The sequence below is a fragment of the Delphinapterus leucas genome, chromosome 10 (genome assembly GCF_059928025.1).
Source record: "Delphinapterus leucas isolate spDelLeu-1000000601 "Yukka" chromosome 10, BTC_Dleu_Yukka2, whole genome shotgun sequence".
In the NCBI taxonomy this organism is placed as follows: Eukaryota; Metazoa; Chordata; class Mammalia; order Artiodactyla; family Monodontidae; genus Delphinapterus; species Delphinapterus leucas.
The window spans coordinates 19,715,451-19,743,382 of NC_143138.1; the positions used below are offsets into that span (position 1 = coordinate 19,715,451).

The 27,932-nt window shown below is 39.5% G+C and overlaps 2 protein-coding genes across 9 annotated transcripts; one reads left to right on the plus strand and one right to left on the minus strand.

Moving 5' to 3' along the window:
• Window positions 1–269: 269 nt before the first annotated feature.
• Window positions 270–27,901, minus strand: ARMH2 (armadillo like helical domain containing 2). 8 transcript variants are annotated; one of them, XM_089918424.1, is made up of 4 exons: window positions 26,769–27,901; window positions 4,238–19,097; window positions 3,617–3,658; window positions 3,195–3,273 (listed from the first exon to the last, which is right to left on the minus strand). In XM_089918424.1, the coding sequence occupies exons 1-2, from the start codon at window positions 26,944–26,946 to the stop codon at window positions 18,670–18,672; spliced, it is 606 nt and encodes a 201-aa protein (XP_089774550.1). In that variant the 5' UTR covers window positions 26,947–27,901; the 3' UTR covers window positions 3,195–3,273; window positions 3,617–3,658; window positions 4,238–18,669. The 8 variants fall into 8 exon arrangements, with proteins under 8 accessions (XP_022418060.1, XP_089774550.1, XP_089774547.1 ...); XM_089918421.1 differs by having other exon boundaries at window positions 3,195–3,278; XM_089918420.1 differs by having other exon boundaries at window positions 3,195–3,278; window positions 3,617–3,993.
• GMNN (geminin DNA replication inhibitor) lies at window positions 4,730–15,436 on the plus strand. The gene is made up of 7 exons (XM_022562214.3): window positions 4,730–4,860; window positions 7,021–7,078; window positions 10,023–10,100; window positions 10,834–10,981; window positions 13,320–13,402; window positions 13,709–13,819; window positions 15,023–15,436. Exons 2-7 carry the CDS (start codon window positions 7,028–7,030, stop codon window positions 15,182–15,184), a joined length of 633 nt encoding a protein of 210 aa, XP_022417922.1. The 5' UTR covers window positions 4,730–4,860; window positions 7,021–7,027; the 3' UTR covers window positions 15,185–15,436.
• Window positions 27,902–27,932: the final 31 nt, after the last annotated feature.

Here is a 27,932-nt window from a genome sequence, read left to right on the forward strand (position 1 = left end):
ACAATTTTTGGTTCCTTTATACTAATAAGACACAAGACATAATTTGCTCTCTCCTTCATAGAAGACATTCCTATTAACCCATCAGCCGAGTATGGACTGTAGTGTACTCCCAGGCCTTCCCATTCTAAGGGGATCCAAGTAAATCCTCAGTCAAGGTCCAGGCAAGGCTTTCTTTCCCATTGTGATGGCTAATTTTATGGGTCAACTTGACTGCACCACAGGGTACCCAGATATTTGAACAAGCATTATTCTGAGTGTTTCTGTGAGAGTGTTTTTTTTTTTAACATCTTTATTGGAGTATAATTGCTTTACAATGGTGTGTTAGTTTCTGCTTTATAGCAAAGTGAATCAGCTATACATATACATATATCCCCATATCTCCTCCCTCTTGAGTCTCCCTCCCACCCTCCCTATCCCACCCCTCTAGGTGGTCACAAAGCACCGAGCTGATCTCCCTGTGCTATGCGGCTGCTTCCCACTAGCTACCTATTTTACATTTGGTAGTATATATAAGTTGTGAGGGTGTTTTTGAATGAGATAAACATTTAAATCAGTAAACTGAGTAAAGCCGATTGGCCTCCATAATGTGGGTGGGCCTCACTCAATCAAATGAAAACCTCACTACCTCCCTTTCCCCCTTCAAGAGCACACTTTCCTGCCTGGGATCCTTTGAACTGGTCCCTGGTTCTACAGCAGCTACAGGTCTTTGGACTCAAAATGGACATTGGATCTGCAGATTTTAGACTTGCCAGCTTCCATAATCATGTGAGCCAATTCCTTATTTATATATATATATAAAATATACCCTATTGGTTCTGTTTCTCTGGAGAATCCTTCCTTATGTAGCCAACAATTCATTTTCATCATACAAATTTACCAACTAACTTTTGTAAAATTACTGCTATGGATTTTGTGAAATATTTCTCCATGTTCAAATCCTTTCAGAAATGGTCTGGGTTTAAGGAATAAAATATAAATAAACATGAAATGAAAGAGAGATTAAGAAGAAAATTTCTGCCTGGAATGCACTTGTTTTGAAAAAAAGAACACTGACAGGCCATCATAAAAATTCAACAGTTGGGGCTTCCCTGGTGGCGCAGTGGTTGAGAGTCCGCCTGCCGATGCAGGGGACACGGGTTCGTGCCCCGGTCCGGGAAGATCCCACATGCCGCGGTGTGGCTGGGCCCGTGAGCCATGGCCGCTGAGCCTGCGCGTCCGGAGCCTGTGCTCCGCAACAGGAAAGGCCACAACAGTGAGAGGCCCGCGTACCGCAAAAAAAAAATTCAGCAGTTACTTTATACAAATGACAACTAGTAGACCGAAATATGTCTTCTGTAAATAATGGACATCTCAGGATCAATACTCACTGTTCTGACACCACCCTTTTAAAGAGAGAATGAAATGTACAACGAGAAGAGAAATTATAATGGCTTTAAGTAAAAGGTTTATGTTCATCATGGACTGCACTCATTGTGTGTTTTATTTTTCATTTCCTTGGTGCTTTGTAATCACCTGTTAACTATCTTTTATAGCTGATTAGTCATCTTTAAAATTACTATGTGTCTCATATTACCTATTATTAAAATGTTGTCTTAACAATAAAAACCTTAATTCTGATACATTGAATTTTAACATTTTTTCCTACTCTCTCTCTTTTTTTTTAACCTTGCACATGTCACAGGTAACCTAAAACCTAAGTTAAACTATTTGAATACAATTCAGAGCTGGGGAATTGGGTAAAATGGATGTTCTACAAATCATCTTACATGAGCTTTCTGAATCAGAATGTAACAAATTATTATTTGTTCCCCTTGGCCGTTTTCAGAAGGATAGAGATTATCATGTAAAAGTCAGGCAATTTCTGCACTCTGGCTGAAAACCCTGGGAATTTAGTTTAGCCTTAATAAGTAATAACAAAATTTTAAAAGGTTCTATTGCTTTTCATTAACATTTTATCATTATTCTTTACACCATGCTAAATGATTTAGCTTTATTTTTCTATTATCATACAGTATTGTGTTTCTTTCTTCCTTTCTCTTTCACAAACTGATAAATGCTCTTGGGCAAGATAAGAAGACACAGCCCTACAATGCCCAGCAACGGAGTCTGTGCTAAGCTACAAGTGGCTAATAGAAAGATTACATAAAAATACCCATAATTTTTCAAAACTTGTATAGTGGAAGACTGCAATAAATTAAAGGATTATATATGAGTTAATATCACTGCATAAACGTAACCCTATCAATACCCATCGTTTCTTACTAAAGATAAGACACTATATTTGGATGCTTAGAGAAAAATACTGATTAAATGATTAACTACTTATCACTTTTTTCCAGATACCTGCAAAATTGTTTCCTTATAAATTGTTCTTCAAAAGCAATAGGAAATGATACGGTGAATTCCCTGGAGGTCCAGTGATTAGGACTCCGCACTTTCACTGCCCAGGACTCGAATTAGATCCCTGGTGGGGGAACTAAGATCCCACAAGTCACAAGCAACACAGCCAAAAAACAAACAAACAAAAAGCATATGTTTTGGAGACATTCCCCAGTACTTCGAGGGTTTGAGGAAACTCTGTCTCTTGAGAGAGGAATATTTTTAGAACATCCCTCTTTCCACATGTGGACTTTGAGTCAGAAGATCTGAAGTCTCAGCCTACCACTGCCTAGTTGTGTAAGATCTTGGACTTGTGACTTAGCCTCTCATTCTTATAAAAAAGGGAGTAGAAAACATTTGCCCTACATGGTTACTGAGAAGATTCAATGGGATAATGTACATTATGATAGTTTAGAGCAGCCAGGTGCCATGGAAATAAAATGTGAGACACAAATGTGAATCACATCTGTAATTACAATTTTTTCTGGTATCCATATTAAAAATATTAAAAGTGAACTTAATTTTAACAATATTTGTATTCAACCCAATATATCCAAAGTATTATTTCAACATGTAATCAATACAAAAAATTATGGAAACATTTTACATTCTACCTTCTTTTCACACTAAATCTTTGAAATTTGGTGTGTATTGTACATTATAGTACATTTCAATGAAAACTAGACATATTTCAAGTGCTCAACAGCCATCATGTGGCTGGTATCCACCCAAATGAATAGCATAGGTAGATATCTGAATTAATTTGTCACATCAACTAGTTGATCATTTAGCAGGCAAAGCATAAGGGATCTTACCTAAGCTGGTGACATGGTTGTTGCAGACTCTGGGGGCTTCACAATTTTTCCTAAGGGAGGCATCATCTCCTTTGGTATGCTGAACTTAAAAAAAGTCAAACAACACTAAAATGTATAAAGTTAATGTCTCTCCACACCATTCCAAAAGTAACCAATACTATTAGCAACTACAGATAACATCTGGGGAGGTGTGCTTCAAAAGACGTTTAAAAAATCAATTCTTTTATTGCCTCTAGATTTTCAACTATGATAACCTCTAAATTCTACCCCTCTGTTTTGGTTACCATTTTCATACAGAAGCCATTTTTCTTTCCCAGCTTCTTAGCTCTGTTAAGAAATAACATTAGGTACTTTGCTTTATACAATACTTAGTACAGACTGCCTGAATATAACTTTTTATATATTTTAAAATATATACTTACTATTTGGGCTCTTTTCATCAGTGATGCCTTTTTATCATGTGGCTGAATGAAGAAATTAGAAGTCAGATTTAATTTTGACTGGCTGGTGTTTCAAAGTCAAATTACAAGGTCATCAAAATTCTTACTCAGAAACTCGGTCGTTTACTGACAGTTTTCAAATCAGTGGGTTGTTTCCTTTATTTAGAATTTATATTAAATGTTACATTTCACCCCAAAGAAAGCTAGATTTTGAGCTCCGTCAAAAAGAAATACGGGTGGGGCGGCTGGCAGGAGGTGGGCACGCAGTGTCTGCAGCGTATACAGCTGAGAAAGCATTTCCTAAAGGCGGTGCTGTGCGTAGTTAGATAAATATTTCCTCCCTTCTGAGAATGATAATCCTAAGAAAAGTTAAGAAATGGGAAAACAGACTTGTATTATAATAGCTATGGTAGGTGTAAACAGATTTAACAAGACTCCAGTAAACCGAAATGTACTACGCCCACAGAGAAAGTTGAGAAATTTGTAAAACGCCTTAAAGAAAAAAAAAAAAAGCTAGACGTAATTATTATTAAGGCTTTCCTGCTCCTTCAGATTGCAATGGCAGTTGTTTTCCCGGCGCCCAGAAGAGTACTTAGTACGTACTAGGTGCTCAGTGAATAGCAGGATTCATTGCAGGATTAGGCCTTCCGGCACTACTACCGCACCACAATGTAGTCAAAATACAAAAAACCAAAATATAAAAGGTCTTAATACAATTAGGAGTCCGCGGAACGAGGGTTTTACAGAAAAATAAGCTGTACTACTTTTACAATATTTTGTTCTCCCAGTGTTTACAACTAGTGGGCGCAGGTCTTTTCCCCGCTTGTAAAAGTCAAAAAAAAAAAAAGAGGATTCTACTCTGAAGGGAAGTTCCGAGCACTGGTCAAAGGGCAGGATCCGAGGACACTAAAGAATTAGGTAGGAGAAGCCCCAGGATATTCCAGCCCAAACACACGCTACGCCCACCACGCAGGCGCAGGAAGGGGCCGAGCCGAAGCGGGCGGAGCCGAGAGGCGATTCGCCGGATTCGGATGGCCCCGCCCTCCGTCTCGTGTCAGGCGATCACGTGGCCGTCTAGGGCCGAAGGGCGGAGTTCCAGTCTTACAGTCGCGCGCGCTAGCATTCCTGCGGCTGCGGGGACGAACGCGTATTGCCTGTGGACCTCACGCGAGGCGCCGGAGCCACAACTACGTGAGTTCGCTACGAGGATTGACCGCTTCCATCCAGTAAGTGTGAGAGAGGTGACCGGAGTGGGTCCGCGGGTCTGCTAGACTAGCCGCTTTGGGCTCCCACCGGCCGGAAGCCGGGTACTCGTGTGACAGCTGCCGGGCCGCTGCCGAGGTCTAAGTGAAGGGGCTGTTGAACGGTCACAGGAGCCGGGACGGGGAGGGAGGTGAGGCTCGGGGCTGCCCCATTGGTTGGATCTGTTTTGGCGCGCTGTCCCGTCCGCGCTCTCTATTGGCTGGCGGGCGCAGTCCCTGTGGCGCGCTCAGCGGTTGGAGGGCCCTGGCGCGCGGCACCGGATCTTCTGCCCAGGTTTTGGTTTCTGGGTCTCTGTCCGTAGGACGAGCTGGCGGGGTCGCGGGGCCGTTTGTGTGCAGCTGCTTGGTGTGAGGGCCTCAGCCTGGGCGTGCCTGGCTGTCGGGATGAGGCGGAACATCCACCCTCTTGACCAGTAATTAACTGGCGGTGATCCAAGGGGGTCTGCAAACTGGGCTCATGGGACAAGGTCCCTGAATTCTGCGTCCCCATTAAAAAAATTTTTTTGAACTTGGTGACACTTGTTTTCACCAGTTTATCAGGATTTCCTTGGACCCAGTCCTATGCCAGAGTTTTCAATCTAGTTGTTTAAAAGAACTAGAGAATAAAAAGTAAGGACGCGAGGTTTCTGGCGGGAGTGTGATGAACAAGTGAAGGATTAGACCTGATCCGTGGCTTTCAACTTTTTAAATCTGGACATGTACTAAAGAACATTTTTTACATCGCAATTTAGGATGCAACCCTCCAACTAAATTAGAACCTTCGCTAAGCAGTATTTATTTCTCATATGCCCTGCACTCTGACGTTTTCTCGTCTGTTTAGTTACATTTTTCTAAACAACCACAGAGTGATTTTGGAATCCCAGGCTGCAACCTGCAGTTTGAAAATCATTGCCTTGGCTCAGCTCGACCAGCATTTGCTTAATATTAACTAGAATAGAAAATAGGGTGCGTCACACAATTAGATTTTCTTTCCTAAACATTTTCGTTTGCGTTTGTGTGTGCTAGGGCACAGTGTAAAGTGTATTCACATGGGATGGGTCATAGTCAAAGTTTAAAAGCCACTGCACTGGGTAAAGAAAGGCATGCCACAGAAATCAGGGAGATCTGTTTGAGGGAGAGACATGGCTGGGGAGTTCAAAGCTGGGTTTGGAGTGAGTCTGGCCCAGTGGTGTGGTTAACAGCGTTACATAGCCCTTTGTCTCTTGCTCCCTTTTCTTTGCTTCCACCAGTGTCTCAGTTCATGATGGTGGTTACACATTCCCTACAAATGTAAATGCATAATCTTATTTGATTGGATATTAAATCACTGTTAAGTTATTGCTGGTTACCAGAGCCAAGTTTATTATAGCTTAAATCTGCCTTTGAAACAGTAGAGTTAGGATGCTGCTCTTGACTTGGGCACACCCAAGTATCTGTGTTTTGCTTTTCCTGGTGACTGTTTTTCAGATCTTTTTTTTTTAATTATTTATTTTTGGCTGTGTTGGGTCTTCGTTGCTGTGCAGGGGGGCTTTCTCGTTGAGGGGAGCGGAGGCCACTCTTCACTGTGGTGCATGTGCTTCTCATTATAGTAGCTTCTCTTGTTGCGGAGTATGGGCCCTAGGCGTGTGGGCTTCAGTAGTTACGGCACGTGGGCTCAGTAGTTGTGGCTCGCGGGCTGTAGAGCGCAGGCCCAGTAGTTGTGGCACATGGGCTTAGTTGCTACGTGGCATGTGGGATCTTCCCAGACCAGGGCTCAAATTTGTGTCCCCTGCATTGGCAGGCGGATTCTTAACCACTGCTACCAGGGAAGTCCGTTTTTCAGCCCTGTATTTAATCCAGGACACTGTCATGTTTTGTAAGTTTGTTTAGAATACAAATTTTCCCTTTTGTAACAATACTTTTCCAGCCAGAATTAATTGTATGTGTGTGTATAGAGATATTAAGTGTCATTAGCTTTAGTCACTTGTCATTGACAGGGCTGAGTTTGGGTACAGTGAGAAAAGATAGTTCCATCATTTTTTATTGCTATGATTTTTTAATTTTTATTTTTATGATTGTACTTTCAACACCAACAAAAAACTAGGTTTCACTTTCTGATGCAGACCATATTCTGTTTTTGAATACTGGTCTTCTGTTCTTCACCAGGTGTACAATGAATCACAGTGTGAAGCAGAAACAAGAAGGAATCCAAGAGAATGTAAAGGTATGTGATGCAGTCACTTTAATTTGTTATAGAAAGCATGTAGTTAGATGTTTTTTGACATAATTTAGTCAAATTTAACCTGAATATAATTTCTGTGAACGTTGAATTAATCAGTTTTTAGTCTGAGGGCAAGTAACAATAGAGAACTGTTTAAAAATTAATTATCATTGAATATTAAGTTTTCTGATCCACATACATGGGATGTCTTTCCATTTATTTAGGTCTTCTTTACATTCTTTCAACAATGTTTTGTTGAAAGAAAAAAGTTTCAACAAAGTTTTTTGAGTTTTTCACTTTTTTGTTAAATTTTTTCCTAAGTATTTTATTCTTTTTAATGCTATTGTAGCTGGAATCATTTCCTTAATTAAATTTTGGGGTGCTCATTGCTACGGTATAGAAGTACTATTGATTTTTGTACCTTGATCTTGTATCTTGCAACCTTGCTAAACTTGTTTATTCTAATAGTTTTTAGTAGATTCCTTAGGATTTTCTATATATAAGAAATGCTTTGTTTCTACTTTTACTACATTTCATGAAATGATTTTATTAAAATCCTTTTTGTGTATCTTCAGATTAGTGTCTTTGACCACAGAGACAGTTTGCATTATATTGCGTATATTTCCAAGGTATATGCTTATTACCATCCAACTTGCTCATTTTGCCACACTTTTTGAATCCCTGTATTATACTGTCACTGGAAATCATGTTCCAAATGTTTATTCTTATAACAATAAAGACAGAGCTTAATTTTGAGTTTGTAATTTTGACTGGCTTCACTCTTCACGTTCTAAATGAATTTTCAACTTAGCTAGGGGGTCCTGCCACACAACTTAGACTATATGTATTCTCAGGATTCCTGGGAATGAGACTACATTGTTAAGAAAGTGTACCAGTTTCCAGATTTAAATTCAATAGTATAAATAAAAGCCTTTTTGTAAGTGATAGCAGGTGCTTTTTGATAGGTTGCTTTGTTTACCTTGCCTTAGTATCTTCCTTACATTATTTTTCGTGAATAATTTGCATTGATAATTTGTGAATTTTATTCCATCAGCTTTCATAAAGGGTGATGGCATCTTCCCACTGTGCTTTGTGTGTGTGTTTTTAAACTTTTTATTATGAAAATTTTTAAATATTCAAAAATAGAGTCAATAGTATAATCTCATTTTACTTCCCCCATTTTCAACAATTATCAGTATATGGCCAGTCTTGTTTCATCTCCATCTCCATTCACTCCCTCTTTCCTCCACTGAATCAAATCCCAGACAAATAATTTATGTAATTTCAGCAGATTCTAACAGTTAAAGAGGAGTCTAATATTTACTATCTATAGTACAACTATCTGGGATATAAAAGGATCTGGGTTCTGTTTGGTTCTGGTTCTGCCTCCAAAACTGTGATGTTGGGTGAGTTATTTAGCATCTCAGCCTCAGTTTACTCATCTGTAAAATGAGGGAGTTGGACTGAAACTAGGTCTGTAAAAGTACATTTTAGGAGTTCATGGATTCCTTGCCAATTATACACAAAATTCTGTGTGAGTATGCTCTTTTGTTTTTTTTTGAGGGGGTTCATAGAATCTCAAATTGTTTTCTAAAAAGATTACGACTCAATATATAAGAACCTTTCTGGCTGTAAAGAGCTTATTATTCTAACACATGATCCATGTGAATAAAACGATAACAGCAATATTGCATTTGGACGGCTGGATGCTATAAAGCTTACAGTTGTGAAAGTTAAAATCTTGGAAGTGGTCATTTAGCTGGCTTCTTTGGCCTTTATGAGTAGCAAGCATTTAAATAAATTAACACCTCCTATTATTAAGGTTCCAAAGTTGTATTTTCTTCTGTTTGTCTGGACAATGTTGACTAATCTGTAATCTAAATTATATCTGAAATGTTGGTGTAATATTTGTTCCCACAGTAGCCAGCATTTGTTCTTCAGTTAAATGGTGAGATAATAATCAGCAGTAGAAACTTTACCGTGGGAAAGGTGAACTCTAGTCCTGTGAAGCACAGTGTGGAATCAGTAACTTTCTCACGCTGCTTCGGTGTCGTGTTCTTGCTGACCTTGTTTGAGTGTTCACCATTGTTTGCTATCCCGTGGTGGCAGTATAACTAATGATTTTTTGCAAAAATAGAGAGACCTTTTAGATCAGGAAATATACAGGAAGGTATTTACATATTACAAGGAAACCATTTTTTTTCCAAAAACAATAGCTTGTGCATTTTAGAGTGTTTGTATGCCTCAAGCACTGACATTTTCTCTGCTGATGAATGGGCTTGAAGCAAAACTGTTTCTGCAGTCAGGTAAAGGTTGAAGGGGGGAAGCGGGTCTTCTTACATGTGTAATATTCTTTAAAGTGATATTCTTTTGGTGGATTCATATAAATGTGTTAGGGACTATTTGCAATTTAAAGGAAGCATGAGATGAATCCTTTTGATTAGGGGAAAGTACTTTGCAGTGTAAATAATTAACCTTTTCCTCCAATTTACCTCTTTTGTGGGTAGCATTAAATGTTATGATGTTTGGTAAATTTCTAGTTTCTGTGTAGAAGATCTTTTTAAGAGGGAATACAAATATTCCTGTTTTATTGGAATTTCATCATACATGGTTTGGAGTACTAGAACTTAATGTTTTACTTTTGTTTTAACTAAACAAACATGACTATAGCAAGAATGTCCGTTGAAATGGAAGAAGAGCTACTTGTTTGTGTCAAATTTGGGTAATGTGATTTATTCTTAGAATTTCTTCAAACTTTATTATAATTTTAGGGAAATAATAAGCTTGCTAGTTGATCAAATCATATGTAGCATTATAAAAGTATACAGCAGATCAAACATTAGTGTCCTTAGCATTTTTTTTTCTTTTGTAAATTACGGTAGCATTGAGATGTTAACACTCCATATAGGAACTTAGTAACCAGATAATTCATTATCTTGACTTTCAGAGCAGTCCTGTTCCAAGAAGAACTCTGAAGATGATTCAGCCTTCTACGGCTGGATCTCTAGTCGGAAGAGAAAATGAGGTGTGTATTATTGAGCTAGAATGGGGTACAGATGATGCTACCTTTACATTAAAAACATTTCAAAGAGTTCCTTCGTCAGAAATACCTAAATCATTGAAATTTGGAAATAATTTAAGGATAACATTGTATATTCCCCACAAAAGTGGTTTTTGTTTTAATTTTTCAATTTAGGAAGTTCAAAAGTGGTATGAATACCTGTAGTAGAACTGGGATAATGTAATAAGTTATGAGTTAACCTATAGGCATAATGTTTGATTTTTTTTTTAAGAATAAAATGTTAGATTCAATCATTTACCCCTGTATGTAAATGATGAAATCATGGATGAGGGTTTCTAGACTTTTGAAAATAGTGCCTTTCCATGGTACTGAATCATTTAAATAATAAAAATAAATTCAGCTAGGCCTTAGGCTCAAGTCTAATTCAAAATAGTTGATGTAAATAAAATTCCTAAAATATAACTATACATTTTGGTAGAGTTTTGAATTGTGTAATTTCTTAAAAGGGCCAGAGATATCAGAAAGATAGAGATACGAGTGCTTTCGGTTTTTTAAAAATCTTTATTGGAGTATAATTGCTTTACAATGGTGTGTTAGTTTCTGCTTTATAACAAAGTGAATCAGCTATACATATATCCCCATATCTGAGTGCTTTAGTTTTAATTCATAAGAGACTAAATTGCTTAGCTTTCTTGTTCATTAAATAAGATGACTGATGTATATATTTTCATTATAGTTGGTTAAAAGCTTGTCCAAACGGAAACATTGGAACGACCAGTTAATATCTAAGACTTCCAGCTCTGGAGTTGTTACTGACCCAGAACACAGTGAAAATAAAAATCTTGGAGGCGTCACCCAAGAAGCATTTGATCTTATGATTACAGGTATGGAAAAAAAAAAAAAGTGTGTGTGTGTATATATATGGCTTTTATCTTAAATTTTTTAATTATAATAAGGGTAAATATTATTTGTTGTACTGTTATGAACTCTTCCCACAGCTTCTTAATTTATTAGATATTTTACTTTTATGTTTTTGATAATTTAAGATTTTTTAACGTGTAAATATATAAAACTGTACATTTGGACAGGTCCTACTGTTTGGTAAATCCATATATGTATGAAATATTAAAGAAAAGGAAAGTGATTAATATGGCGGCTCTGATATTGGACTTATAAGACTTGGAAATAGTCTTTTCAGAAGAAAAATGTATAGAGATAATGAATTTGAAGAAAAGATACCAGGAGAATGAAATAAGGGAACAATAGGAATAATAAGGGGAGTGAAGATGAATGAGAAGCATGTGGCTCTAATAAATACTAGTTTTTAATGGCAGTGGAAATCAGAAGAGGAAGTTAATGATGTTTTATAAGTATTATGGAAGGTGATTACTTCTGTCCTAATCATGGGTCATTATTACTGAGGAAAAAGATTGAGCCTAGAGAAGTCAATTGTCTTACTCAAGGTTATAGTGACATTTGGGCTCATTTTGAGTCCCCTGAGGACAGTGAGGGGAAAAATAAGTAGACAGTGGGATTTCATTTATTGGATTTCATTTATTGGGTGGGCCAAAAAGTTCGTTCAGGTTTTTCTGTAAGATGTTAAAACCCGAATGAACTTTTTGGCCAACCCAATAGAAAGGTTGACTGCATACAAATAAAGAAGCTCTAATAATAATGTAGCATAAACAACAGGATTTGTGACACTCATATCTGATTTGGCTAAAATTAATGAAGATTGGTGGGGAAAAAACCACTAAAGTTAATTATGGAAATAAACAATTCAACTATACATTATATTGCTAACATACCACATAGATGAAAAACATTAATCCATGCAACTTGAACACAGAACTCTGACTGTAGACCCTCAGAGGGCTATACTGTGAGGATTAAAAGAACTATAAAGAAATCTTGAATTTAATTTTTGTTGGCAGTGGTATTGGTGTAGTAGCAGTTTGGGTAAAAATTTGTGTATATTTTAGGATTGAGCAAATGAGTAATATGTTGATATTGTTGGGTCCATGGTATGGTTAAGGGAGATACAGTATATAAAGGGGAAGGAAAGGAAGAACTCTGTTGTGGAACTGGAATTGGGAGTGTTGGTATAAACTGATGATTTTTTAAAAAGAACCTTTCCTAACTGCCAATGAAAGAGCCCAGAAACAAATGACACCCGAATAAGAAGAAGCACCATCACATTGAGTTCTTGGTTTGTAAACACTATTCTCCACTAAAGCTCCCTGGAGAAATGGCTGCTTCCAGCACTGGGGCAGGGAAACTACAGAGTGAGCTTGGAATCTCTTGTGTTAGAAAATACGGAAGTACTCAAAACCTGATGGGTGCCGGTTATAAGGACAAGGAGTCTGCTTGAAGGGATTCCCCCCTGGCTAAATTTGGGAAAATTTGAGCATCAATATGAATAATGACAAGAATGGATTATAATACATTGAATTAAAAAAGAATACATGAATCCATACTGGTAATTTTCTTTTGAATTGCGGTAGGGAAAGTTCTTTTACAGAATAATGCCAACTACTAAATGTAGAAGGAACAAGAAACATCAGTGGAGGAAAATTGGGTGAAAGGTTGTTAGGGAACTGGATATTAATACCACAGACTCAAAAACTTTACTCCATAGATCATTTATTTGTTACTAAAGGAAAAAAGTATCTTTACAAGGGAGAAATCATCTTAATCAAGTGATCAAATTTAACATCTCCAGTATTGTGACCAATTAGTATGTGCTTCTTTGGTGATACACTGAGAAGGATACAACATTCTTACACAGTGTTCCTGCCAACTTGTGTAGCTTGAATTTAATCATGGAAATGGACAAATCCAAATTTAAGGACAGTGTAAAAATAACTGATCTGGACTTTTCACAAATGTGAATGTTAAATTAAAAAATATGAACACACAAAGCAAATGTTGCAAACACCTTTAACAATCTAGGTTAAAGTTATATGTGTATTGTACTTGTGTTTCAATTCCTTTGAAGGGATTGAAATCTTCAAAATGTTGGGAAAAATAAGAGAAAAAAACGGACTTGGCTTTCTAACATTAATCTTTAAAAAAATGGGTATTACTAAGTACTGAATGATATTGTAAACTTTTAAAAAATAGACAAAAAAGTTATTGGTTTTTTTTTTTAGTTATTGGGCTTTTACAGCAGTATACAGCAGTAATGATTTTCAAAGTTACATGTAAAACAATTTATTTTAGAAAATCCATCCTCTCAATATTGGAAAGAAGTGGCGGAAAAACGGAGGAAGGCTCTCTATGAAGCACTTAAGGAAAATGAGAAAGTATGTACTGAATATAATTTGTGGAATTTTTAAACATTCCAGGATTATTTTCTTTCTGCTGCTCAGGATATTTTATTAGAGCAATATAAACTAGCTTTAATGTTGTCTTAATAAAAATTTAATTAGGCAACTCTGTTACCAGAACTATTATACAAAAAGAAGCCTATTGTGTTGAGAGCCAAAGACAGCACCTTTGGTAGGAACTTTGTGCTAAATGTGTGTCAGCTATATACTTGGAGGCATATAATTTGGTTTATAGCGTAGCAAATCTATGAAAAACTGAACTTTTTGATTTATGTCACATAGCTTCATAAAGAAATTGAACAAAAGGACAATGAAATTGCCCGCCTGAAGAAGGAGAATAAGGAATTGGCAGAAGTAGCAGAACATGTACAGTATATGGCAGAGATAATAGAGGTAGGTATTTTAACATTCACCTGATTCAGAGGCATCTATTTTTCTATAAAGTTGAGGCAGTAGTGTGATCAGAAAGTGTTTGGGCTCTAGAAAGAGATTTCCCGGGTTTGAGTCCTAGCCCCCTACCTAGCACCATTAAGTTTGAGTCAAGCAGGTTATTTATCCTGTCAGGGCTCCATTTTCCTCATTTATAAAATGGGAGTAATAGTGCCTACCTTTATAGGCTTGCTATGAGAATAACAAGTAGAGAATAGGTAGAAAATTGAGAATTGCCTGTACATAGTGAGAGCTCAATAATTGTTAGATGCTATTATTATGAAGCAAAAGAACACCTATTTTCTTGTAACGATATAGAAAGGAATACTTATATCTGAAAAACATGGAAAATTATATTTCACAGTTGTCATTTTCAGACAGGTTGTTTTTTTAAAAAATTTTTATTGGAGTATAGTTGATTTAGAGCGTTGCGTTAGTTTCAGGTGTACAGCAAAGTGAATCAGATATATATATATCTCCAGACAGTTTTTAATTTAACTATAATGCCAGTGAGATATTACTGTCATTTATAAAACTGGTAATTGGTGTACGAAATAACTTCGGTCGTCTTATCTGACTTTTTTTGTTTAAATTTGGAAGTAGCTAATGTGTTTATAAGAATTAGCCTGATGACTGTTACTTTACCAGTCTTAAAAAATAGGTCTTAAACTTATTCATGTCAGCAAAAAATTATCTTGCTGTTGGGGAGGACATTTTTCATATCAAAACTTCTCTTGTACTGAATTTCTGCCGTACATTTTAGTGCCATGACAGAACTCACGTCTGAAGTTTTCATTTGGAAGTACTGTAGTAGCTCTCTTAACTGCCATGGAAGTATTGGTCCAAGCAGATGGGAAATTAGGAAACCTGGTCCTTTACTGTAGATAGTTGGAGAAGTACTGATTTAAATTGTATTCTGAAAGCATGTGAGTACTTAAAAAAAAAAAAAAGAGCAAATTTTTAAACACTGTGACTTTGCAGAAATATGATCTAATACGGTTAGCACTTTGATCTAACAAACACTTGACTGCATGTAAGTGAATTTAATGTAGAGACATTATGAAATGAACCCTCATTATAACATTGAGGGTCAGTTATATCAGCATACTGATAATGGGCTTGGATTGTGAAGTTTTTACAATAAATTATTGGTTTATTCTTTACAAGAGACTGAATCAAGAACCTCTGGATAACTTTGAATCACCGGATAGTCAGGAATTTGATTCTGAAGAGGAAACTGGTGAGGATTCTGAAGTAGAAGACTCAGAAATTGGTACATGTGCTGAAGAAGTTGTCTCTTCCTCTACAGATGCAAAACCGTGTGTGTGAAATTCAGTAATAGTGACTCATGAGAAATATACTGCCAACGTTCACCTCCACTATAGTTCTTTGTAGCAGAGCAAATAACTTTATAATGAAAACTTGGACTCAGACTTCCTTGTTTGTATCCTGGGGCCCTATTATTGTATTAAAATACAAATACTATGTATTTTTAATCTACGGTGTTGTTTTGTGTAAATAGCATTTTCTCAGTTGTCAGACATGACTTGTGTATATGATAAATAAACTTCATTCTGTTGAGCTTTGTGTATATCTTGAAGAATGAAGTATAAGGAATCTGGGTAGAAAATTTGTCTATTTCTGTGCTTTTGTTTTGTTTCCTTTCTAATCTGCTAACTAGCTTGGAGGAAACAAGGGGAAAATGAATTCTCCCTTTTTATACTGAGATAGCTGAGGTTTTACCTCGTAAACCTGGTTGCACCTCAAGCTCACTGGAGGGAATGTTGATTTCTAGACCCCATGCCCAGGTAATCTAACCCAGTAGGAGTGTGAGCATCTGGAGTCAAAGGCTCCCCAAGTGAATCTGAGTAGCCAAGTAAAGGCTGGTATGATCATACTCTTCTTGGAAGCTTAAAATGTTGGGGTGGTGTTGGTAGTCCTCTAGAGAAGCAAAGTGGGGAGCAGGTGAAGAGATGCATGAATAGCTAAGGGTTCTGAAACTTTCTATCTGCACATTTCACATACTGGTATAGACAAAGTATGTATATTGAAGGAATATGAAGTAAGGGTAGGGTGAAATTAAGGATTTCTCATATGTACTGTTCTGAAGGAAGAAAAGGACAAAATAAAGGGAAATTGTTTGCAAAGTATACAGCATTGGGATTAAGATCTGTGGAAAGCATACAAGAAGCTTTGTATAAATTGGCAATAAAGAGCAATGTCAAGCTTTAAAGGATTACTTTAGGCAAGTTATTCTTATAGAACTTTAATTTTCTTATCTCTGATATTAAGTCCACCTCTGTTTTTGTGAGAATTAAAATCTTTACTAGAGTGCCTGATCTAAGTGCTTAAATAAATATTATTAATCTATAGCAATGCTGTCCAATAAAGTTTTCTGGGATGCTGGAACTGAATTGTCCAGTATAATAACCAGGTATCCATGTATGGCTTTTGAGCACAAAATGTGGCTAGTATGAATGAGGAACTAACATTTTAATTTTTTAAATTTTAATTTATATTTAAAGAGCCATGTGAGGTCAGTGGTTACTGTAATAGTACAGCTGTTTATGTTTTAGATTTGGGCCATTAGCCCAAAGAAAGAGGAGAGCTAAGTAGAATAGGATGACTTGGCAAATAAAAAGTATTTCTGGAAAATGTCAAAAATGGATAGCCAGGATTTGGTGGCAGGGAGCAAAAGAGGAAGGAATTGAAGAGGGTTTTAAAATTTAATGTCAGAGCCAAAATTATTAATCTTCTAGAAGAAAATATTGGAGAAAACTTTAGTGACCTTGGATTTGGTAAAGGTTTCTCAAAAAGCACACAAAAATCACGAATTATACCATAAATCAGACTGCATAAATAAAAATCAAAAACTTCTTTTTGAAAGACTTTTAAGAGAATGGAAAGACAAGCCACAGACTGGGAGAAAATACTTGCAAAATATACCCAACAAAGGATTTCTATCTATAAAGAACTTACTACTCATTAAGTAGACAACCTTATTTTTTAAATAGAGGAAATATTTGGACACTTGCAAAGCATATGTACAGATAGCAAATAAGTACGTGAAAAGATGGCAACACAGTCCTTAGGGAAGTGCAAATTAAACCTACAGTGAGATACTGTTATGTGCCCATCAGAATGGCTGCAGTTTGAAAAACAAAACTTGACCATACCGAGTGTTAAGGACGTGAAGCAACTGGGACTCTCCGGTAGTGCTGGTGGCAATGTTAAATGCCACAGATGCTATCGAGCTGTTCGGTAATTTCTTAAAAGTTAAACATACACATTCTGTATGATCCGGCCGTTCTAGGTATTTACCTAAGAGAAATGAAAGCGTATGTCCACATGAAGATTAGCAAATAAAGCCCTTGTGCTCAAATTCTTATCGTGGATTTGCTTCTAAGAAAATCCAAATGTTGGAGAGAGATGAGCTTACAAGGGACAGCAAAGGAAAATAGTAACCATTTGTTAAAATTTTGGAGAGCGATTTTAAAATCATAGCTTAGCATAAAAATGCCTCAAGGCCCAAATCTGAACCTCTGTTTCTCATCAGAGGCCTGGCAATATTTGACTCTTCAAACTACGTTCATGAATTACTCTGAGGAAAAATTCAAATTCAATTTAAAAATCACTTGAAAAAAGGAATTTGTGGCCGTGACCCAGTTTCTAAAGGGGACTTACGATTTCCGACCCTTATTCTCCCACTATAAACTGAATTCTAGTTTCAGAAACTCTGCGTTAACACAATTCACAAAATCCACAAAGGATGAAAAGATAACAGTTGCTCAGTAGAACACGGCTTTTCCTGGTTTAAGTTTTGAGAAAGTTGCCCCCCAAGAGCCTCATGAATCCACGTGATGTGATTAACATCCCTAACAACATTCCTGTAATAGATACAAGCAAGGATCACGGACCTACACTACTTTTTTTTACAGGCCCCTCAGCGAAAGGTAGAAGCGTAACGCTAAAGTAAGCTTAGTCAAGGCAAGTCTGTGAAATAGGAAAAGTACGCAGTTCAATCTATGATGGCTCCGACTTAAGCTAGAGGCAAATGTTAATGTAGTTAGAGACACAAACAGGTACACATCCTGTAAGCACTTCTCCGTAAACATTTTTTGTAACAAAGCTTTTGATGAGGCTGGGCAGTACAAAAGTCAGGTGCAAGCTTTCTTTTACATATTCTCTTAACAGGCAAAATAGAGTAAAAATCCAAGAGCCTAGCTTTAGGCTGTCTTTAGGTGTCTGAACACATGGTACTCATCTCTATCCAGAGTTGTGCCAGTGGAGGTAAGCACTGCTCCTATTCAGTGTAAACTCCCCCAAACTGGTCAGCCTGATGTGCAGAAAGATCATGGTCTGGTAGCCAGAACGCAACCTCAGCCAAAGATGTGGCAACCGGAAGGCCGTCGCTGAAATAGGGCTGAAAGGATACATATGGGTGGGACGACAGTGTCCACTGTAGGGTGTGGCTGTGAGTTGGGTCTGGATTTTGCATTTCTGGGTGCCTTAGCTTAATGTCATCTAATAGCCCCCCAAACACACCATTGCTCCTAACAGTTATATAGGGAATGCATCTTCCAGTGAATTCTCATTTTATGAACTTAATTTTTATGAGGTTAGTTTAAACAGTTTAAACAGTGGCGCTTTTCATAAGTTTGGTTATTGCAGTAACTATGAAAATGTATATAGAATTTTTCAACTATAAAAGAAAACGCTGAAGAATAATGTGATCGGATATTGTTATTTATTTCAGTTTTCCAGGGTGATACAATGGTGCAGACAGCTGCATCAGGTAACTGGATTTAGAGAAATTAACTCCTGTGAAAACCAATGAGGAAATACAGCTCCTCTGCAAAATTCTCGGGCCATCCAGACCAATTCTCACTGGCCAACATTTGCAAGTGATATTTTAGAGAACTGTAGTCTCTGAGCTCCTGCGTACAAGACAGGTTATTGCATGTCATGACAGAGAGAACATAGCAAGTCCAAAATTTAAGCAGGAGGTTGCTGTTTATGTCACTTTTCGTGGTAGGCTCAAGTCTGTTATCAAAAAGATCAACGAGAATAGGAATAAACTGCAAATGTTTGGCTCTTCTCTGGTTGACAGGGTTTAAGTAACACCAAGATGCAACACTCTGGAGCAGCTGGATCTTTATTTTTGGTTCCATCTCGTAATTTTGCAACAAGTGAGCTACTTCTTTCATGTACTCAGCGGCAAAATTTCCAGCAGTTGGTCCTCCTGTAAAACAAGCATTTGCATTTCCAGAAGTATTTGGTGTATCTAGTAGCTAGTGACATTTGAGTGCTCCTGTGTTCATATTCTCGTCGCTATGGATGTGATACTTCGGATATTTTGAGTTCTCCCCCACCCCGTGTGCTGCTGTGAACATGAGAACGTGTGTGTTGATCAGCGTGGAGTTATATGAAGAGCACTGCCTGCCCAAAGCTCCTCCCTGTTTCCTTCAGTCAGGCGCCTATGAGTCAGTATTGCAAGATGAATAAAGCCTGGCTGTGTTCACCTAGCAAATCTCCCTCATGGTCTCATTCCCGAGTCTCTGTCTTCAGTACTTGAAAAAGTACCAGAGCATTAGAGCAAACAAAGGAAAAACCAAAAGGCCGAGCGGCAAAGCCAGGGTCTAAATGGTAAGGGAGAGGTTTTTCATGAGTTGTCCATCACTGTCCTGTTCTCCTTACACGTTTCTCAGCCCAAATCTTTTGCAGATCTGAGACCAACCTGGTGCTTGAGTCTACGTCCATCATATACCTGAACCCCAGATCATCCTAGTTTAAATCTCAAACTCCAAGCAGGTCCTAGATAAGAAGGCACTGATGAAGACAAGTTAGATGGTGAGGAGAAGCTGGCACAGTTGGCTGGATTCTAGCCACTGGAATTTTGACCTGGTTTGGATTCCTCTTATCTGCACTACCACAGTCCCATGGTCCCAAGGATATTCTGTGCAGTGTAAAGCTTTAGCCAAAGCCTGGGCATAAGCCCTTTCCATTGTTTCCCACCAGTACAACCAAGGCTAAGTAACATCAAGTTAAAGGATTCTGATCCCTTTATAATTAGCTAACTCTTACCCCAAATGGTGACCACAGCTCTACAGGGAACTGAGCATGCCTCAAGTGGAGGGTGCCATTTACACCGCCCTCACCTGGGTGTTCTCCTGACTTTGTCTTCTCTGTGGTCCTATGCCAGTGGCTCTCAATCATTCTGGTACCTAGGACCCCTTGGTCCTTGAAAACAGTAAATGTTTTCTCTCATGGACACCATTCTGTGAAAGTAGTCTATTAAACTACATTGAAGTAATTCATTTTCCCATTTAAAAAATAATCGATCTACCAAGGACACTAACAGCTACCAACAAGAGCTTCTAATAAGGCGATGTGTTGTTGAGGATTGTCTATAAAATTTTTTTACATGAAATTTATTAGAAAAAAAAGTGAAGCAAGTTTGGACTGGACAATCAGAGCAGTGTGTGTTTAAATGGTTTACCAATTAATTCTCTAGCCAAGTATACATTAATAGTTGCTTTTCACTAATGCACCTATTGGCTTTCCTAGTAGGTATTTTAAAAGCCTTAAGTTCTTCATGATTTTTCTGAACTACTGTCTGTGTAATGCATTTTTGCAAGATAAAAAATAAAATACCGAGTCGTTTTATCCTGTAAAAGGGTTGAAATTATATCAATTCAGTATAGATTCAATTTTTTCATGATACTGAAAAGTTTGATAGGCAATTTCAGTGTGTGTATGTATATATATATATATATACTTTTTAAATTAAAAACAGGAAAGTACCTTATTAGTAATTTATTTGATGGACACATTCTTTTGAAAACATGAGATCCTTGAGGAGAAAGTAATTAGTAATATCTTTGGCGGTGCAAAGACAAAAAACTAATAATTTAGGCAAAGGAAACGTTATTGGAATGTTAAGACGAGTGCTGTGAGAATCACTCACAGTGTTAGAACAGGCAGAAAGACTGTGGAACACCTCTGTCAGCACAGCTGGTTAAATCAGTACCTGTAAAGGCCAACAGTCCAATTCTATAGGCAGCTTGAGCTCTCTGTTCAAGGGCTAGAGATTTATCCTTCACCGTACGGCCAAGCACCGCAATTTTTTCTTTGTGAAAAATACTCTCAGCTGGAGGGATGTGTTCTTCCTCCTTTTTAGTGAAAAAGCCCTTAACGACACTCCAGCATTTCTTGAGGCGGCGATACAGCCCCACAAAATATCGATAAACCTGAATCCAAAATTGTGCATAGTAAGCCCGGGTCTTTGCCATTGTGTAAAAAGGCCAAGGGTGCTTAAGTCACACCACTGGCAGTAACAGAAGTGAACAGTCAAGAACTCTGGAATGCATTGCTTAGCAACACCATAGAATGGAATACACAAATCCGGGGGAAGCCATGTATGCCTAGATTCTTTCTTCAGCCTAGCATTGAAGGCCTTCTACAGTTTGAACTAAACCAAGCTTACTTTCACTTCTCTGGTGCACAGAATCTCAGCTTAAACTAAACTGGCTTCCCCTAACACACACTCAGCTCATTCCTGTCTTTGCGCCTTTGCTTAGGTGACGCCTACTGGGAACTTGCCCATTCTGCTTTGACTGTTCCAACCTGTACTGAACTTTCCATTGATCTTTCGTAGTATTATGCCTATTTTGCTTATTTGTTACATAGAGTTTTTCTCTACATCATAGATTTCCTAGATTGATCTTATTTTGCTGAGAAAATAGAAGCAATCAAAAAAGAACTTCCATAGCTCTCCCCATCACATCTACCCACCGATCTGCGTCTGTGCCCATATCCTCTGGCTTTCCTCCTGTTATACCGATGCCCCCTCCATTTATGCAGATTTCAGCCAATCCTTCTCACTCCATTCAGGGAGACTGCTCACTATTCTTCTCTTGCCTTATTAATTTTTCAATCTCAACTGGGTTCTTTGCATCAACAAACATGCTGTACTTTTTCTCATTAAAAAAACAAAACAACTCTCTTGACTTCATACAGCCCCTCCTCCTGGTTATTGCACAGTCACACAATGTGCAATATTCTGCTCCCCTTTATACAAAAACTCTTCAAAGAGTTGCCATACGAAACATTCTTTTTTTTTAATATTTATTTATTTTTGGCTGGATCGGGTCTTAGTTGTGGCATGCAGGATCTTTCAGTGCTAGTGTGGGCTCTTCGTTGCAACACGTGGGCTCCTCTCTAGTTGCGGCGTGAGGGCTCTCTAATTGTGGCGTGCAGGCTCCAGAGAGTGCAGGCTTAGTAGGTGCAGCGCACGGGCTTAGTAGCCCCATGGCATGTGGGATCCTAGTTCCCCGACCAGGGATCGAACCCGCATCCCCTGCATTGGAAGGTGCAACCACTGGGCCACCAGGGAAGTCCCTGAAATATTCTTTTATCCTCTCTTGGATGTACTCCAAGTTGGATTTTAACCCCACCATGACTCTATTGAAATTGCTCGTCAGGGTCACTGATGACCTTCATTCTGCTGAATCCAATTCTCAGTCCTCAGCATTTGTCACTCGTTTCTCCTTGAAACACTTTTTTCACTTGGCTTCTAAGATGTCATAGTCTTTTAATTCCCTACTGGTCACTCTTCTTTTCCTTTGCTGCTTCCCCCTCTTCTTTATGTCCTCTAAATATTGGAGTGCCCCAAGGCTCAGTTCCTGTATCTCTTGTTTTCTATCTATATTTCCTGGAGGAAACAAACCAGTCTCATGGCTTTAAATACCATTCACATGCTGAAGACTCCCAATTTTATATTTTTAACTGGATTTCTCACCTGAACTCCAAACACAATTACCTTCAATCACCCACTTGGTATCTCCATTTGGATGTCTAAGAGGCTTCCCCAACTTAACATGCCTGAAGCAAAATTCCTGGTCTTATTATTTTATAGTTTAATTTAAATTTTTAATTTAATTAATTTATTTAGTTCTGGCTGCGTTGGGTCTTCATTGCTGTGCGCGGGCTTTCCCTAGTTGAGGTGAGCGGGGGCTACTCTTCATTGCGGCGCATGGGTTTCTCACTGCAGTGTCTTGTCTTTGTTGCGGAGCACAGGCTAGAGCATACGGGCCTCAGCAGCTATGGCATGTAGGCTCAGCAGTTGTGGCCCGCGGGCTCTACAGTGCAGGTTCAGCAGCTGTGGCATACAGACCCAGCTGCTCCGTGGCATGCAGGATCCTCCTGGACCAGGCCTGAACCCACGTCCCCTGCACTGGCAGGAGGATTCCCAACCACTGCACCACCAGGGAAGCCCCCTGGTCTTCTTTAAATCTCCTGCTTCTCAGTTTCCCTATCTTGGAAGACGGCATTCCTTCCTTCCAGTTGCTCAGATTGAAATTTTTGGATTCATTGTTGGCTTCTGTCTGTTTCACATCTCATTTCCAATTTATCAACAAATCCTTTTGGCTCTACTTTCAAAGTAGGTATTTGGACACCCTGTCCAAATTTGGGACATTCTACAAAATGTACTTGCTTGTACACTTCAAATATAGTAAGGTGTGGAAGTTTAAAACAAAGAGGGGCCCATTACTGTTCTAGAGTAAAAGAACCTGAAGAGGAGAGTTACCATATGACCCAGCAACCCCACTCCTGGGCATATATCTGGAGAAAACTCTAATTTGAAAATATACATGCACCCCAATATTTATAGCAGCACTATTTATAATAGCCAAGACATGAAGGCAACCTAAATGTCCATCTACAGATGAATGGATAAAGAAGATGTGGTGCATATATACAATGGAATATTACTCAGACATAAAAAAGAATGAAATAATGCCATTTGCAGCAACATGGATGGACAAAGACATTATCATACTAAGTAAAGTAAGCCAGACAGAGGAAGAAAAACATCATATGATAGCACTTATATGTGGAATCTACTTTTTTTACTTCTTTATTGGAGTATAATTGCTTTACAATGGTGTGTTAGTTTCTGCTTTATAACAAGGTGAATCAGTTATACATATACATATGTCCCCATATCTCTTCCCTCTTGGGTCTCCCTTCCTCCCACCCTCCCTATCCCACCCCTCTAGGTGGTCACAAAGCACCGAGCTGATCTCCCTGTGCTATGCGGCTGCTTCCCACTAGCTATCTATTTTACGTTTGGTAGTGTATATATGTCCATGCCACTCTCTCGCTTTGTCACAGCTTACCCTTCCCTAAAATATGATACAAATGAACTTATTTACAAAACAGAAGCAGGCTCACAGACATGGAAAACAAACTTATGGTTATCAAAAGGGAAAGTGGGGGGAGGGATAAATTAGGAGTTTGGGATTAGCAGATAAAAACTATTATAAATCAGATAGATAAACAACACGGTTCTACTATACAGCACAGGGAACTATACTCAATATCTTGTAATAAACCATAATGGAAAGGAATTTTTAAAAGAATATATATATATGAATCACTTTGCTGCGATTCAGAAACTAACACATTGTAAATCAATAAAAAAATTTAATAAAGAACCTGAAGAGGCATGACAACTAAATTAAACATGTAACGCATGGCTGGAACCTGGATCTATGTGTGTACATGCACGTGTGTGAGCATGTGTATGTGTGTGTATGCTATAAAGAATATTACTGGGACAACTGGGGAAACATAGACCTGCATTATCCAATGTGGTACCCACTAGCTACATGTAGCTATGGAGTACCTGAAATGTGACTAGTCTGAATTGAGATGTGCTGTAAGTGTAAAATATATACTGTATTTCACAGACTTCGTATGAGAAAAAGAATGTAAAATATCTTATTAATAATTTTTATATTGATTACAAGTTGAAAGATTTTGGATATATTAGGTTAAATAGAACATATTATTAGAATTAGCTTTCCCTGTTCTTGTTACTTCTTTTCTAGTGGCTACTAGAAAATCTAAAACATCAAGCATGGTCCCTTTCTAAGGTCTTTGTGGTTATTGTTGCTTCTGCCTGGAATGTTCTTCCCAGGGATATCCACATATCCACATGACTGACTCATCCCATCAGTTCCTCAGGCCATCCTCAAATGTAGTTTTCTTTCTTTTTTTTTTTTTTTTTTCCGGTACCCGGGCCTCTCACTGTTGTGGCCTCTCCCGTTGTGGAGCACAGGCTCCGGACGCGCAGGCTCAGCGGCCATGGCTCACGGGCCCAGCCACACTGCGGCATGTGGGATCTTCCCGGACCGGGGCACGAACCCGTGTCCCCTGCATCGGCAGGCGGACTCTCAACCACTGCGCCACCAGGGGAGCCCTCAAATGTAGTTTTCTATTCGGCCTTCCCTGAACACTCTCTTTGAAACTTGTGATCTTTGCCCTATCACATCTCCTACACCAACACTGGGCAATTACATTACTTTTCTCTTTTTTTTTTGGCCGTGCTGCACAGCTTGTGGGATCTTAGTTCCCAGGCCCCCAGCAGTGGAAGTGCGGAGTCCTAACCACTGGACCACCAGGGAATTCCTTCCTTTTCTCTGTCTTATTGTCTCCTCTTTCCAGGATAGGAGCCCTGCAAAGGTAGGGATTTTTATGTCCTCTCATTTTTTTTTTGTTTCCTCACCGCTATAGCTCCATTGCCAAGAACAGTCCCTGGCATATGCATACCTCATTTATAGTTAAGTATGCAACAAATACTTGTTGAATAAATGAGAAGTTAGAGAACTAGTTTTTAGCAAACAACTGTTGTTCCCTGCAAAAAGTGTACTTAGAACTTTCTCAAAATCCATCATATTTGTTTTATAAGAGATAATGTCCCCAGGAAAATTTCAGGGATAAAAATATTTATTTTTCTATTTGACTAATTTGTTTTCCTGATATAGTGAGAAGTGCTGGTGTTTTCTGCTGACTTTGGTTTACAATTTTACTTTACAATTTTATAAAGTAAGTAAGGTAATTCAGCTAAGCAGTACTGCAACAAACCATAAAGGGGAAATGGTTTTTACTGCTGACTCAGTAACTAAGCAATCACTGGTATTTAATGAATCACTTGGTAAATACTCTCAGAGCTGAATGTCAGGGGCTTCTCTGTGATGATGCTGGTGGGGGTTTGGGTTGGGAACATATACAAATAAAGACTCATTTAGCCTCAGGGGGCTTACAGTCTCTGCTCATATATACCACAACTCTGAAACGCAGCTCTGGGACATGGGGTTTGCAGAGCTGCAGTCACGGTGGCATTGCAAGGCATCATCACAAAGTAGAACAGGAAAGCTTAGTTTGGAAACGGCGCAGGCTCTATGTATGGCCACCTGCAGTAACTACTGCAAGGAAAGCCACCCGTGATGGAAGCAGTACCTTGGCATTAGCAAGGCATGCACAGGTCTATCGAGATTTCTACAAGGTACCTCTCCTAAAGAAACTGTTTATGCAGGCTGGCGTTGGGAAGACAAAGTTAAGACCTTTGGGTGATAAAACACATGCACTGAGAGAGGCCAAAACGTGGGAGCAGAAAGACCCTGAGCTCACCTCCTCTCACAACCACACCAAAATCACAACTGTCTGCAGAACAACCATCAGTGCAAAAGGCTGGAACCTACCAGAAAAGATCTGCAACTAAAGACCTAAAGAAGGAACCACAACTAAATGGGTAGGAGGGGAGGGCTGTGATATAATCAAATTCCATACCCCCTCCCCCTACAGACGGCTGACCCACAAGCTGGAGAATAAATACATTGTAGACGTTCTCCCACAGGAGTGCGAGCTTTGAGCCTCATGTCAGGCTCCCCAGCCCGGGGTTCCAGCACTGGGAAGACGAGGCCCCAGAGCCATTGGGGCTTTATTGCAGGAGCCCCACAGGACAGGGGAAATAGAGGCTTCACTCTTAAAGGGCGCCCACAAAATCTCACGCGCACTGGGACCAGGGCAAAAGCAGTTAATTGGTAGGAGCCTGGGCCACACCTACCTGCTGGTCTTGGAGAGTCTCCTGGAGAGGCGGGGTGGGGCAGCTGCAGCTCACCCTGGGGACACAGACGCTGACGGCAGAAAACAGTCAGCGGCACGAACACTCCCGCCGGCCGACATCTTGGATCATTAAGACCTGGCGGAGGGGGTGGGGGAGGCGGGGATACAGCCCCGCCCATCAGCAGACAGGCTGCCTGAAGACTAGAGCCCACAGCTGCCTCTGGACACACCTCTAGACACGGCCCTGCCCACCTGAGGGCCAAGACCCAGCTCCACCCACCAGTGGCCGGCCACTGGCCCCTCCCTCCAGGAAGCCGGCCTTACGTCTCCAGAGCAGCTTCACCCACCAGGGGGCAGACACCAGAAGCGAGGAAACCACCATCCCACAGGCCAGACCCTACCCAGGGACCAGCTGGGCCCTGATCCTGCCCACTAGCAGGCCAACGCAGCCTCCTGGACACCCTGGACCCCACACCCAACTGTGTCAGGAACCGCCATCCCCAGCTCCCCAACGATCTGAAAGCAGCTCTGGGATCCCTGGGCCCTGCAGCCGGACTCCAGGACCTGGCTCTGCCTGCCAGCAGTCCATCACTAACACTAGCACCCGGCTTCACCTGCCCGTGGGTGGGCAACAGCCCCAGACTCTTCGGGACCCTGACTCCACCCACCAGTGAGCCAGCACTGGCCTCAGGGCCCCCAAGGATTCCACCACCAGCTACCTCGTGACCAGGCCCCACTAAACAGCAGCCAGCAGCATCTGTACAAGGCAGGGCCTGGCAACCCACCCGACTAGGGGCCAACCAAGCCTACCAGACGGCCCACATAGTCAGCCTGCCACAAAAGGAGGACCCACGCAGCCCTCTTAGGGGGAAGCCCCAGAGCATACAGCTTGGGTGACAAGAGAGGAGGGCACTGCTGGGACGCATAGGAGCCTCCTACAGAAGGCCACTTCTCTAAGGCCGAGAAACGTAACTAACCTACCACAGACATAAAAATACCAATAGCAACTTAGACAAAATGAGGTGGCACAGGAATACGTTCCAGACGAAGGGATGTGATGAAATGCAGCTCTTTTTTCTCCAGTTAGCATTACAACAAATCTGAGAAGGAAATATCATCCTCATGTATGGATAAAGGAATTTCAAGAATAAACTCAAGTTGAGAA

Bases quoted from the DNA above. Each gene is read 5' to 3' on its own strand.
- GMNN (XM_022562214.3), top strand. From the start codon at position 7,028: ATGAATCACAGTGTGAAGCAGAAACAAGAAGGAATCCAAGAGAATGTA. The intron at 10,101-10,833 runs GTGTGTATTATT...TTTTCATTATAG, and splicing joins TAGTCGGAAGAGAAAATGAG to TTGGTTAAAAGCTTGTCCAA. The intron at 10,982-13,319 runs GTATGGAAAAAA...AATTTATTTTAG, and splicing joins ATTTGATCTTATGATTACAG to AAAATCCATCCTCTCAATAT.
- ARMH2 (XM_022562353.2), bottom strand. From the start codon at position 21,147: ATGGCAAAGACCCGGGCTTACTATGCACAATTTTGGATTCAGGTTTAT. The intron at 19,098-20,885 runs GTACTGATTTAA...CTTGTTTTACAG, and splicing joins TGGACTGTTGGCCTTTACAG to GAGGACCAACTGCTGGAAAT.